The sequence below is a fragment of the Sminthopsis crassicaudata genome, chromosome 5 (assembly GCF_048593235.1).
Source record: "Sminthopsis crassicaudata isolate SCR6 chromosome 5, ASM4859323v1, whole genome shotgun sequence".
Lineage (NCBI taxonomy): Eukaryota > Metazoa > Chordata > Mammalia > Dasyuromorphia > Dasyuridae > Sminthopsis > Sminthopsis crassicaudata.
The window spans coordinates 209,351,080-209,365,262 of NC_133621.1; the positions used below are offsets into that span (position 1 = coordinate 209,351,080).

At 37.4% G+C, this 14,183-nt stretch overlaps 1 protein-coding gene across 2 annotated transcripts in view; it reads left to right on the forward strand.

The window, feature by feature from the left end:
* Nucleotides 1–7,585: 7,585 nt before the first annotated feature.
* GNS (glucosamine (N-acetyl)-6-sulfatase) overlaps nt 7,586–14,183 on the forward strand; it is a 31,175-nt gene continuing 24,577 nt past the window's right edge. Inside the window, exons 1-4 of one of the 2 annotated variants that reach the window (XM_074269735.1) lie at nt 7,586–7,964; nt 10,484–10,543; nt 12,398–12,604; nt 13,682–13,747. In XM_074269735.1, coding sequence (XP_074125836.1) covers nt 7,764–7,964; nt 10,484–10,543; nt 12,398–12,604; nt 13,682–13,747 — 534 coding nt within the window. In that variant the 5' untranslated portion in view covers nt 7,586–7,763. The remainder of the gene's footprint in view (nt 7,965–10,483; nt 10,544–12,397; nt 12,605–13,681; nt 13,748–14,183) is intronic. The other variant, XM_074269734.1, reaches the window with a different exon arrangement.

The following is a 14,183-nucleotide window of genomic DNA, read 5'->3' on the forward strand; positions in this document are numbered from 1 at the left end:
GGAGGGTCTTTAATGGAATATCTCAAGGCTCTATCTTTTTGACATGCTTATGAAATACATTTTTGAGATGTCCAAAAAGATCTAAAGAAAGAATAATAGTCTAACCATAATAAAACTACTATATAAGTTCTAAATACAATGTTCAACATTTGGGTTCCCCCCCTTTCCTCCCCACCTCCCCACTAATTCCATTTGTACATAAGATAGAGTGACTGGACAGCAGGATTTTTTGTTTTGTTTTTAAGAAACAATCCAGATGTTTTAGTGGACTACATGCTTACTATTAGTTAACCACATAATATGGCCGCCAAAGGAAGGGGACAGACTTAGTATATTCTAACCCAATCAGACCACATCATGGGTATTGTGTTTAATTTAAGGAAGGACTTTTGAAAAGACAAATTGTCCCACTATTGATGGAACAGTGAATTGATCTAGCCATTCTGGAAAACAATATGGAAGTGATGCACCAAAAGTCACTAAACTGTGCATACCATTACCAGGCCTATACCATAAAGAGATCAAGAAAAGAGGAAAAGAACCCTTCTATGAAAACCATATATAGTAGTAATTTCTGAAGTAGTAAAGAACTGGAAATTAAGGGAATGTCCATCAATTGGAGAATAACTGAATAATGTATAGAATATAATATAATGGAATACTATTGTACCTTTAAAAAATAATGAAGGAGATAACTTCAGAAATAATAGCTAGCATTTATGTAGCATTTTAGATTTTGTAAAGCATTTTACAAATGTCATTTCATAATACTCCTGTAAGGTAGGCGCTATTATTTTCCCTATTTCATACATGAAGAAATTGAGGTACAGAGAGGTTTAGTGACTTGCACAAGATCACACAGCTAGTAAATATATAAGGCAGAATTTATTTTTTAAATTTTTAATTTTTTGCTTTTTATTTTCAAAATATATGCCCAGATAGTTTTCAACATTCACCTTTGCAAAATGCTGTTTCAAATTTTTCTTCCTCCCCTTTCTCTACTCCCTCCTTTAGACATCAAGTAATATGTTAAGCATATGCAGTCTTCCATACATAATTCCACATCTATCATGTTGCACAAAAAAAAAAAATCATATCAAAAAAGGGAGAAAATGAGAAAATTTTTAAAAGCAAACAAAAAGATGAAAATACTATCTTGTGCTCTACATTCAGTCCTCTTTCTGGATGGAGATGGCTCCCTCCATCACAAATCTATTGGAATTGACCTGAATCACCTCATTATTAAAAAGAGCCAAGTCCATCAGAATCAATCATTCCATATTGTTGCTGTGTATAATGTTCTCTTGGTTCTCTACTCATTTCATTTGGCATCAGTTCATGTAAATCTCTCTCTGAAATCATTCTGCTGATAGTTTCTTATAGAACAATAATATTCCACAACATTTACATACCATAACTTATTCAGCCATTCTCCAATTGATGGGTATCCACTCAGTTCCAGTTTCTTGCCACTGCAAAAAGGGCTGTCACAAACATTTTGCACATATGAGTCCTTTTCCCTCTTTTATGATCTCTTTGGGATACAGGCCCCCTAGAAACACTGCTGGATCAAAAGGTATGCACAATTTGATAGCCCCTTGGGCACCATTCCACAATGCTATGAGGCAGAATTCAAACTTAGGACTTCCTAATCACAATTCCCATACTTTATTCACTGTATCATCTAGTTGACTCCATGGAAACCTTAAAAAAATATGTGAATTCTTGCAGAGTCAAGTAATCAGAAACAGGAAAACAATTCATTCTATAGTAACTTTGAAAAAATTTTAAATGCTGATCAATTCAATGATGAGCCAATATTCTAGAAGACCAATGATAATATATCTCTCCTACCAGAGAGGTGATGAACTCAGGGTGCAGACTTAAATGTTTCTGGACATAGCCAATGTGAGAATGTATTTTTCTTTGACTATTCAAGGTTAGGTTTTTTTTTCTTCTGGTGGGAATGAAGAGAATGTGAGGTAAGAGAAAAAAGAAAATAAATCTTTGTTAGTTGAAAAAAAATGTTAAAGTTCAAACTGTCATACTCAGAAGATAATGAAGAGATCAGAACTGATAATATACAAGAAAAAATTAAAGAAACTAGACCTCTTTATCCCAGAGAAAAGGGGACCTAGAGAAGTTGTTCTCAAGTACTGAAAAATATGTCTGACAACTCTGAGGTACCATACATATCTCTCTCACATTGGCTAAGAATTCAAGAAAAGGTAATGATAAATGCTGAAGGGGGTGTGGGAAAACTGGGACACTAATACATTGTTAGTGGAGTTGTGAACTTATCTAACCATGTTGGAGAGCAATTTGAAACTATGCCCAAAGGCTATCTAAATGTGCATATCCTTTGATCCAGCTGTGTTTCTAGGGGGCCTGTATCCCAAAGAGATCATAAAAGAGGGAAAAGGACTCATATGTGCAAAATGTTTGTGACAGCCCTTTTTGCAGTGGCAAGAAACTGGAACTGAGTGGATACCCATCAATTGGAGAATGGCTGAATAAGTTATGGTATATGAATGTTATGGAATATTATTGTTCTATAAGAAATGATCAGCAGAGTTACTGAGAGAGATTTATATGAACTGGTGCCAAATGAATGAGTAGAGAACCAAGAGAACATTGTACATAGCAACAAGAAGAATATGGAATGATCAATTCTAATGGACTTGACTGTTTTCAACAATGAGGTGATTCAGGCCAATTCCATTAGATTTGTGATGGAGAGAGCCATATGCATCCACAAAGAGGATTAAATGTGGATCACAAGATAGTATTTTCATCTTTTTGTTGTTTGCTTGCTTTTTTTTACTTCTCATTTTTTTTTCCTTTCTGATCTGATCTTTCTTGTGCAGCATGATAATTGTGGAAATATGTATAAAAGAATTGCATATGTTTAACATATATTGGATTATTTACTGTCATGGGGTAAAGGGAAGAGAGGGAGAAAAAAAATGGAACACAAAGTTTTGCAAGAATGAATGCTGAAATCTGCATATATTTTAAAAAATTAAAATTAAATTTATAAAAATTTTAAAATAAAATAAAAATTAAAAAGTTTGATAGAAGGGTGACTAGACTCCGCCAAATATTTGTTCAGTAAACATTTATGAAGTGATACAGATATACATATAAATATAATGCATTATACTATAGTTAACAGCTATTCATTGCTATTTTAACTGCCTAGGCAATAAAAGTAGGAGCAATGGGTAGTCATTGAAGAGCAGCAATAGATATGGTATATAGAAAGATTTTGTAACAATTGTGAAATGGCTTCCTCTAGAGGTAGTGGCTCCCCCTTCACCAGAAGTGACAAATAAGGAACACTGGAGAAGGGATTGCTATTTAGGTACAGTAGAGGTCCTCTGAGATTCTATAAAAATTACAAATCTTTTTTAAGTATTAAAGTACATATTGATGGCTCATGGTCCCTTTTTCACCTACATGTGAGATGGTGATGTTTTGAAGGTCACAGGACAAAAACCTGATACCACTGAAGTTAAATGGAGGAGATTACTTTTTAAGTGAATATCACTATACAACTCATCATGATTTAAAATCATGATTAAAATGAGATCTTACTAAGAGTTAATCACATTGGCATTTTCAATTCATGTATTTAAAGTTTGAGATTTTTTTCATAAAAAATAATTGAACTAGGGTTAGCTGGGTGGTACAGTGGGTAGAGCACCAGCCCTGAAGTCAGGAAGACCTGAGTTCAAATCTGATTTCAGATATTTAACACTTTCTAGCTGGGTGACCCTGGGCAAGTACCTCAATTACCTCAGCAAATAATAGTAATAGAACTGTTTTTTTTTTTTTAAAGAATATGTTATAACATGGGTATGTTATAGTTTCGGGGAATTGGTAACTTCAAAATCACATTTTCAAAATTTTACAATTTGAAGTACAGTATTGTTTACAATTTCTATAAGTTCAGCTTATTGTATTATATCACCTGAATTTATTTTCATTCCCTTTATCTATTTACTAGAAGGGATGCTAGAGGTCAGCTTCAGTTCCGCAACCCTCATTTCATAGAAGAAGAAAATAAGCATCAGAGAGGTTAAATGATTCCTGAGTCTTCTCTTTTCCAGGTCAAACATTCCTACTTCCTTCAAATGAGCTCATATGGCATGATTTCCAAATCCTTCACCATCCTAGTTGCCCTGTGAACACTTTGCAGCCTATCAATGCCCTTCTTAAAGGTACCTAGAATTGAACACAGTACTTAAGATGTTCTTAACCATGGCAGAATATAGGGGATTAGCACCTCCTTAATTCCAAAAAATATGCCTCAGTGCATTCCAAGAATGCATTAGGATTTTTGGGTTTTCATGTGATACTGATTAATTACATTGCCTTTGTAGCTCACTAAAACTCCTTTTCAGACAATCTGCAGTCTCCTCAATCCTACTGTTCTAAAAATTATTTTCTTAAATTCATGTATAATTTTAGGCTTATCCTTATACAATTTCTTCTTAGATTCAGCCCAACATTCGAGCCTGTCAAGAGCTTTCTCTTCACAAGGTACTTTTTTACTTATGAGGATATCAATTTTTATTATTTTTCTTCTGTCAAGTCAAGTCCTCTTTCTTGGCAGAGAAAACAGAAGAGAAAAATGGAGTAGCTTTGTGTTCTGTTAGCAGTTATCATTGGCCCAACCATCCCAAATATCAATTCTGTCCTTACTTTGATCCTTCTCTTTTTCCTCCATACCACCTCCCTCAAAAACTTAGCTCATTTTGAGCTTCAACAATTCCAACAATCGACTTCAAGGACTATACCTGGCTAATTTGTTTTGAGTGTGTTCCCTCTGCCTTTTCAGATAACTCCCACTTTTATTCTTCTCTAGAATTATTCCTTTTTGTTTTCTGAATTTCATTCTTAAGCATTTCTCATCCCTTATAGAATTTATTCAATGGCATCCCACCTATCTTTCCTCTGAAACCTCTGAAATCTTTTCTTCAAAAATCTAGTTACATAATAGACACAACTGCTTTTTCACAAATCCTATTTCCCCTTAAAATCCCCATCATTTCCATTTCAAGAATTTGTTCTTCCTGGGGCAGCTAGGTGGCGCAGTGGATAGAGCGCCAGCCTTGAATTCAGGACGGGAGTTCAAATGTGATTTCAGACACTTAACACTGCCTAGCTGTGTGACCCTGGGCAAGTCACTTAACCCCAGCCTCAGGGGGCGGGGGAAAAAAAAAAGGATTTAAACACTTTTAAAAGTTTGTAGGAGAAAGTAAACAAGGAACTATTTGAGTTTGAAAAAGTAAGTGATGGGGCAGCTAGGTGGTGCAGTGGATAGAGCATTAACCCTGAATTCAGGAGGACCCTAGTTCAAATCTGATCTCAGACACTTAGTACTTCCTCGCTGTGTGACCCTGGGCAAGTCACTTAACCCCAGCCTCAGGGGAAAAAAAAAAAAAAAGAATTTGTTCTTCCTTATTAATGATAGAGCCAGTAGAGAATTTCCCCTTACTGATTTCTCCATCCTTTGAAAGATAAAATTATCATTAAAACATGTCCAGCAGTCATTAGTTGCTTAGCTCTTAGGAGAGGGAGCCCTCTCTAGTAGATGTACATATAATAAATGTTGCACAATCCTACTATATTATGACTCTGTGCCAGACTTGTGATCAATTTCCTGAAATCCTTTTTTATTTCCTCATTTCTTATCAGGTGTTCTGTGGTATGCAGATGACAAAATTGCTTCTGTTTCGAAATATTCTTCACGATGCTTCTACATTCTGGATTTCCTCACATCCACCTTCTTAATAGATTGTGGTTTTCCTACCTCTACTGTTACATATCCTGTTGCTCTGAAATAAAGTATTCTTACCCATAGTTACATTCCAGCCACAGTTTCATCCCACCAAATCCCAATGATAATCATGATGTTATTCTTGTATTTGGACAATTCCAATAATTATCAATCTCTTACAGACTTTTTGTGCAGGGCAATTAACAAGTCTCTTCAGGAATGGATTTATTTTATTTTTAATAGATTTTTATTTTTCCAAGTTCCTTCAAAGATAGTTTTTAACATTCGCCTCTGCAAAACTTTATGTTCCAAAATTTTCTCTCTCCCTCGCCCTTCTTCCTCCTTCTCTAGACAGCAAGCAATTCACCATAGGTTTAACATTCTTCTAAACATATTTCCATATTTCTCATGCTGTGCAAAACAACAATAACAAACTATGTGCCCAAAAAGCAGCAGCAGTGTGTGTGTGGGGGCAAAGAACTGGAAAGTGAGGGGATGTCCATCAACTGGGAAATAAACATTATATATTATATATAAATGTGATGGAACATTGTTCTGTAAGAAATGATAGAAAGAATGGTTTCTGAGAAACCTGAAAGACATGTACAAAGTGATACAAAGTGAAGTGAGCAGAACCAGGAAAAGACAAACTAATCATAATAACGCACTATTCGAAATCAGAGATACCTTCTTTGTACAGGATCAAGGAAGCAATTTGTTTTGCTTGATTTATGCAGATGTGATAAAGGTTTTGTTTCTTTTCCTCTATTGAAGAAAAAGAAATGAGGAAGAAGAAAACAAAATTTTGCCATTTGAAAAAAAATTAATTTAAATTAAAATCAGTCCCCTAAGATTCTGTTTTTTCTTAAAAGCCCAATAATAGTATCCCAAGTTTTTGTGAAGAGTCTATTGAACGTGGGATTATATGAAAAATGACCATTTTTCCATTTTGTTAATATGCTTAGACTACAGGCACATTTGGACTGTATTTGGGCTCCCAGTATTTCAGTCTGGAAACTACTCACAATGACGTGAGATAAGCAATGCAAAATTCCAATTTTGCAGATGCTGCAGGTCAAAGGGGTTAATGACTTTCCCAGTTATTAAGCTATGGCAGAGCTAAACTTCAATCCTGGGACTCTGCTAATCTAATTCTTATTCTACTATAAAATGATATTGCAAGAATTCCTGTAGATCTTTGCCCCTTTTACTAAAAAAAAAAAAAAAAAACACACACACACACACAAACCCACAAACAGCTTAGTCTCCTCGTCTTTCTGCCCTTTGGACTCTGAGGCAATGTGGCGGAGAACGAGGCCCGCTTCCCAACTTCCCCTTATAATAGCGCCCACAGGATTTGCAGAACATTTAACATAAATTATCTCCCAATGGCGGCGGACGCCATTCTCCCCATTTAACAGATGGGAAAACCGGAACTGAGATCTTGAGTGTTGTTCAAGGAAGCAGAAGTCTGAAAGCGGTATTAGAAAACAGGTCTTCCTAGCCCAGGGCTCTCTCCTCCTTCTCTCACTTTCAGTCAATCTCTCTCCCGCTTAGCTCCGCTTTCAATCTCCTCCCCCCAACTACTATTCAATTTCACTTTCATCTTCCCCTACTCTGTCTCTTAGCCTCGCTTTCAGTCTTTTTCCTTCACCCCCGCCCCTCCTTCTCAGCCTCACTTTCAGTCCGTCTCTACCTTCCCTCCTAGCTGGCGCAGGCGCAGGCGCTCGCGCAGGCCTTCTTTCCCCCGCGAGCACGCGCTCCGCCGGTCACATGACAGTCCCGCGGGCCCCGCCTCCCACGCTTCACGTGACCACGCTAGGGAAGAAAACGCCTGCTCTGAGCCGCCTCTCTGAGCTGCGCGTCTCTCTGCTAGCTGTCTCTCTTTCCTTGTCTCCTGGGCTGTCTCCCTTCCCCAGACTCCGAGTCTGCCCCTGAGCTTCTCCCCCCACCCCGCCGTACTCGGCTTTGGCCGGCGATGCGGCTCCGGGCTGCCCCCGCGTCAGGGCGCCCCCGGCAGGGTTGCGTGCTCCGGAGCCCGGCCCCGCTGGGGCTGAGGCTGCTGCTGCTGGGCTCGTGTCTGTGCGCTTGGCTTCGGGGCGCGGAGGCTGCAGGCTCCCGCCGGCCCAATGTGGTCCTGATTCTCACCGACGACCAGGACGACCTGCTTGGCGGCATGGTAACATACCTCCCCTTCCGGGGCTCCCCGAACTTCCCGGACCCTAAGGAGAAGGAGGAGGGTCCGCCTCGCCGGAGCGCGAGCCGGGGAAGCTGCCCCGCCCTCTCCCTCCTAGGCCCGAGGGCCCCTTCTGGAACCCTGCGCCTCCGGGGTCCAGCCTCACTTCCCCCTTGCCTCGGAGGCTTGGCTCCACACCCCCCGGGGGCTGATGGTAGAGTGCAGGAGTGATTAGAAGGGCCCACTAGAGGCAGGTGCTGCTCCGACCGCAGCCGCGCTCTTGCTTTGGGTTTTAAAAAACTTTCCATCCTTTTCTCGTCCGTCTGGGCCCTCTCCCCCGGTTCCTCCCAGTCTGTGTCAGATGTTTAAAAATTAAGGAAGTATGGCGGAATGAGTCGCACTGAGGACCTGTGGATGCAGCAGAAATAATAACTAGTGTTCGAACAGTAGTAAATGTCTGAGGTGTCCCTGGGCTTGCCTCTCCGTCTCAGCTCCCGTGTCCTCAGCTGTAAAAGATTATTAATCATAGTGCAAACCTCCCGGGGAGGGCTGGGGGTGAAGTGACGTCATAGCTGTAAAGGGAGCTGTGGTAGAATTCAAACTCGCGTCCTCCCGACCCCAAGTCTGGCCACCTCACTACCTAGCTGCCGTCCCCCTCCTCAGATTGCAAAAACGAATTAGTCCTACTGGGAGCTCAGAGATGATGAACTGGCCTCGGTCTCCTTAATGGTTTTGAAAGCTTCAGTGGTCCTCACACTTTTAAACAGGGGTCCAGTTCGCTGTCCCTAAGACTGTGGGAGGGCCCGACTATAGTAAAAACAAAAGCTCACACTGTCTCTGCCCCTCAGCCCATTTGCCATAACCTGGTGGGCCTATGGTGAATTGCCCAGTCCCCACCCAGGACCCTTACTAAGTGTGGAGTATTGCTTCTCAGACCGCAGGCCTGCTAATAAAAACCCTGCACTTGAGGCTTGAACAAGAATCTCCCCTAAAATTTCACCCTATAGTGAGTTTTAGGCCTTTGCTTGAAGTCCTCTAGCATCCCTCAAGGCAAACCGTTCCGCTTTGGCTACCTTTAATTGTAAATATGTGCTTCTGCTGTTCGCACCTGCTACTCCAGAGACCCAGAGGAATTAGTCTAATCCCTTTTATATACTTAAAAGAGCTCCACCATCTACTCCCTAAGTCTTTTAAGTCCCAGTTCCACTTAGATCACCATCTTGGTGATTCTCCTTTCTGGTTTCCTCTTATTTTCTATTCTGAGTCTATGAAAAAAATTATGGACGACATAACTTCCTTTTTCATGTTTAAAAATATTGTATGTCATACTTGGTTTTGCTGTAGTTGTAGTAGTCATCTACTCTGTGATCCCTTGGTTTTCTTGCCCTCACTTCCCAAAGCAAGACTTGACCTTTAACTAGAAAACATGGGCATGGGCCCATTTGAAACCTGAGTTGATTTGGGTTTTTTTGTTTGTTTGTTTTTGTGTTTTGTTTTGGAGGACTGCTTTTGCTTATTCTTCAAATTCCACTGACATTTTGTCATTGTAGTTCTCTGCTCGGTAAAATGAGTGTATTTTCTCACAGTTATTAGGACCAAGTAAGATCTGAATGTGAAAAGAGATTTGTAAACTATTGCAATTTTGAATTTATTATATGTAATTCATAATGGCTTCTTAAAACTAGAATTTAACTGTTGACTTCCTTTGCATTTGTAACAGGTAAACTTATTGCTTGCTCCTTCTGGCCTCAACAGTGCTTGTTGGGGGTTTCCACAGATTTTTAGTCATATCATTAGAAAGCAGGAATAGTTACTACAGTAGAATAGTTACTACAGTACTGTACTATATTACAGTAGTTCTAGTTACTACTAGATTGCCGAAGAATTCTATCAGTATCAGAAGTATTCTATCAGGTTGTAATTTCACAGCTTTAATTCTCATTTGTTATAGTTTACTTTGCCGTACTCTGTATTGTCACTTTTGACAAAACTACCTTAATGTCAGTTTGTATCACATCTTCTGTTTCTTTGCTCTTTATTAAGCAACAGGATTATATAGTATAAATACTCTAATCATCTCCTAAGCATAATTCCAATGCCCTTCTTTTCTTTATACTACAATTAAAGTTAACATAAATATAAATTCAGATCAAGGAGTTCACTGATAATAGGATCAGCAAGTTCACGTTGTTTCCTGATAGTGAATTGGTGGCAATTGGATAGAAACATCAAAACTACTGGCACTGCAGAATGGGACAGTTGTTGCCAACTTGACTTTTTCACATGTTTTTAGCAGTTCTGCTTCACTCTTGGTACAATCTGGACCCTAAGCAATCCCACTTAAATAACATTTCTCCAGAATCCTGTGATTCTCATAGTTACTTACATATGATATTAAAACAAAACAATGGATACAAAAAGAACAGAGCATCAAACCTCAAAGATACAATTATATATAGCTCTTTTTACATTTAATTGCTGATGTTCATAGGCTCTTTTAATTAATAATTTTTCTCTTACAGACTCCACTAAAGAAAACCAAGGCCCTCATTGCAGACATGGGAATGAGTTTCTCTAGTGCTGTAAGTTTTAAAGCTAATTTTCTTTTTTTCTTTTGAACTAAAAAGTTCATAAGAAAACTTACTGAATTGTGCTATCACTAGGAGAAACTACTTTGAACTTAAGTATCTAGTCTTAGTCATGAGTTGAATTTTGTCAGTAATTTAGGATGAAAAGTTTTTCCTAGGGGAGAAAACTATATCCAGTGCAAATTAAATGTTGACTCTAGTTGTTTTGAAAATCTTAACTAGGGCAGCTAGGTGGCGCAGTGGATAGAGCACCAGCCTTGAATTCAGGAGGACCCAAGTTCAAATCTAATCTCAGACACTTAACACTTCCTAGCTGTGCGACCCTGGACAAGTCACTTAACCCCAGTCTCAGAAAAAAAAAAAAAGAAGAAAAAAAGAAAAGAAAAGAAAATCTTAACTAAATTTGAATTTGTTACAATACACCATTTTTCTGTTACTTTGATACATGCTGTTAAATTAACTTTTCCCCTTCTCCTACCCTCTGTCCTTCCCTTTCTTCAAAACAAAATAAAATTCTAGGCCTTTCATGGTCTATATTCAACTGTACTACATTCTTAGGCAGCTGGCATCTCTAAATCGGCTTGTTGGCTGTCTCAAATAAAAACTATCCTACTAGAAAACTGTTACTCTGGGGGCAACTAGGTGGTACAATGGATAGAGCACCAGCCCTGAAGTCAGAAGGACCCGAGTTCAAATTTGGCCTTAGATACTTAACATTTCTTAAGGGTGTGACCCTGGGCAATTCACTTAACCTAAATTGCCTTAGCAAAAAGAAGAGGAAACTATTAATCTGGCAGTTTTTATGAGTGATTTTCATTATATTTTGTATTCACATATATTATTATCATAGCTTTTCTCATATCTTAGTAAACAAGTAGTCTAGCTACTTTTATGTCAAATTAGTTGGCTTATCTTTTGGTTGGAAAAAGAAAATCTTTCACTTAGTAGTTATGATATTTTTCCCGTTTGTTTTTTTTCCCCCTAATTTAAATTGATCTCATAAAAAGTAAGCATTGTTTTTAGAAATGGTCTCTATGTGTTTTGGGTTTTTTTGTTTTGTTTTGTTTGCTGAGGCAATTGGGGTTAAGTGACTTGCCCAGGGTCACACAGCCAGGAAGTGTTAATAGTCTGAGGTCATATTTGAACTCAGGTCCTCCTGACTTCAGGACTGGTGCTCTATCCACTGTGCCACCTAGCTGCCCCTTGGTTTTAAAAAAATATTATCATCCTAATATTACACTTCAGTTTTCCAAGAGCTAGATCTAAAAGTAGAAAAACCAACTAGTCTATGTTCTTTTATTCTGATTAATATGCATATCTTGGGGGATGGAGAAGTATTGATGTCCCTTAAATGAGTATTTAGAAAGAAATTTTTAATAAAAGAAATCTTGGGGTTCTATATAAGAATGGTAGATAAATCATAATTTTGCAAGGAAAATAATTGTAATCAATGCAAAGCTGTGCATAATTTGTAATTTGTCTATAAATATTTCATGTTCTATTCTAAATAAGTTATAAATTCCATGAGGATAAGATGCTTTTTTTTGTCTTAGTTTCCATTAGATCCTACATAGACCTACTGATATAGTAGTCTGATTTTTTTTTTTTCTTTTGCTATAACATTATTACAATTTCATGGGCAGTACTAGAAAACTTAGTGAAAGAATTGTCTCTTTTAATTTTCCTGAGCTTAGAAATTAGTGTGATTCTGAAATATCTTATTACTAACATAGGAATTTAAAAAATATAATACGTTAATATTTGTCTTTTTCTTCTGTTGTCAAAAAATATTGCAAATTCAGAGTGAAATCTTCCTGCTGTGACTTATCTTTTCTGTTCTCTTTATAGTATGTTCCAAGTCCCCTTTGCTGCCCCAGCAGAGCCAGTATTCTTACAGGGAAGTACCCACACAATCATCATGTTGTTAACAACACTTTAGAAGGAAACTGTAGCAGTAAGTTATGGCAGAAGATTCAAGAACCATATACCTTCCCAGCAATCCTCAGGTCCATGTGTGGTTATCAGACATTTTTTGCTGGGAAGTACTTGAATGAGGTATGGAATATCAGTATATTATCATAGGATGTATTATGATCTGAAGATTCCTAAACAAGCATTTATTTGTTTTTCATAGAAACTTAGAATCTGGTGAATTTTTCCTTCTATTTAGTTGCTTCTGTTTCTTTATATATGCCTTAAGACTTTTTTTTTTTTTTTTTTTTTTTTTTACTCAAAATGCCTGATTCTGAAATGATTCCTGAACTCCTTTCCTTTTTCTCTCACCTTCCACAGATTTTAATGAGTGTATGTCTATTAGCTATCTCAGTTTCTTTCTCTCTTCTCTTCAGTTCCATTGCCCTTGTTTACCCCATAAATATATACTGTTAGGATTTTTCTATTTTTAACTTATTCTAAACTGTAAAATTATGACAACCTAGTCATTCAGGCTTTTGAAACTTAAATTACAACAGACTTTTTGTTCCAAATTAATCCTAGTTTGAAAAGTGTCACGTTTCCCTATAATTTGACTTGGTTTTCAAGGCACTTTTCAAATATTATTTTCTTTATCATAACACTCTCAGTCTCAGATTTGATGGCATTAAATTCAGGTTTTGGCTTTTAATCCAAGACTGTGGGATATGTGGAAGTACGGGTATCTCTGAAAGTACACTTTGTAACAAAGAACAAAGTCACAAATGGAGTAAGGGAGAAATAAAGGCATTCCTTTACCCATCCTAATTATAAGTGATCCATTGTTACATAAGATAGAAATTTAAATAATTTAAACTTAAGTTGCAAAGATCTTCATTGTCATACAAAGGCCTGTTTTAGGTGAGCACTATTTAAATCTTATCAAATAAGATTTGTCATTCTATCAGTTTTACTTAAGAGCTGACCACAAAGAAATGAATTATATTTTTACATCAGTTTAATTAGGACAACTGAAGTAGGGACTATTTGCCCATGTATCTGAATGATAGGCTCCACACTTAGCCTTTACATGGCTATGCAGAATAAGTTATATTGATGTTGTTTGAAATAGATTTATATTTTCTTTGGCTACTCATTTACAATCCTGTTATTTTATTTCTTGTAGCTATTCGTAACTGAGGCTGGTTTTTTTGTTTTTAGTATGGAGCCCTGGATGCTGGAGGAGTAGAACATGTGCCTCCAGGATGGAGTTATTGGTATGCATTGGTAAGTGATTCGATTAATCACAATCTTAAATTACCCTGTAAGGAGAAAATACTCCCAACATATCCTTTAAGAAATTTTGCTTTGTGTTCATACTTTTCTAGATTTATTTTTGTTTGGTTGTGGCATAGGCTGACTTTTTCTCTTTGCTTTCCTTTTCTTAATTATATTTCCTTTCTAATCTTCCTGGTTTTTTCCCAAGCCCTTCCAAAAATCTTTTTCTTTTTTCATTGAATTTTGAATGATTTGGGATGTCTTTCTTTCTTTTTTTTTTTCTTTCTTTTTTTTCTGAGGCAATTGGGGTTAAGTAACTTGCCCAGGGTCACACAACTAGGAAGTGTGGATTTATTTCTTTTAAATCTTAAAAAGGACTCCAAATTTCCATTAAGCTTATAAATCATAATTTTAAAAATATATGTACAGGATTGTCTTGGGTAAC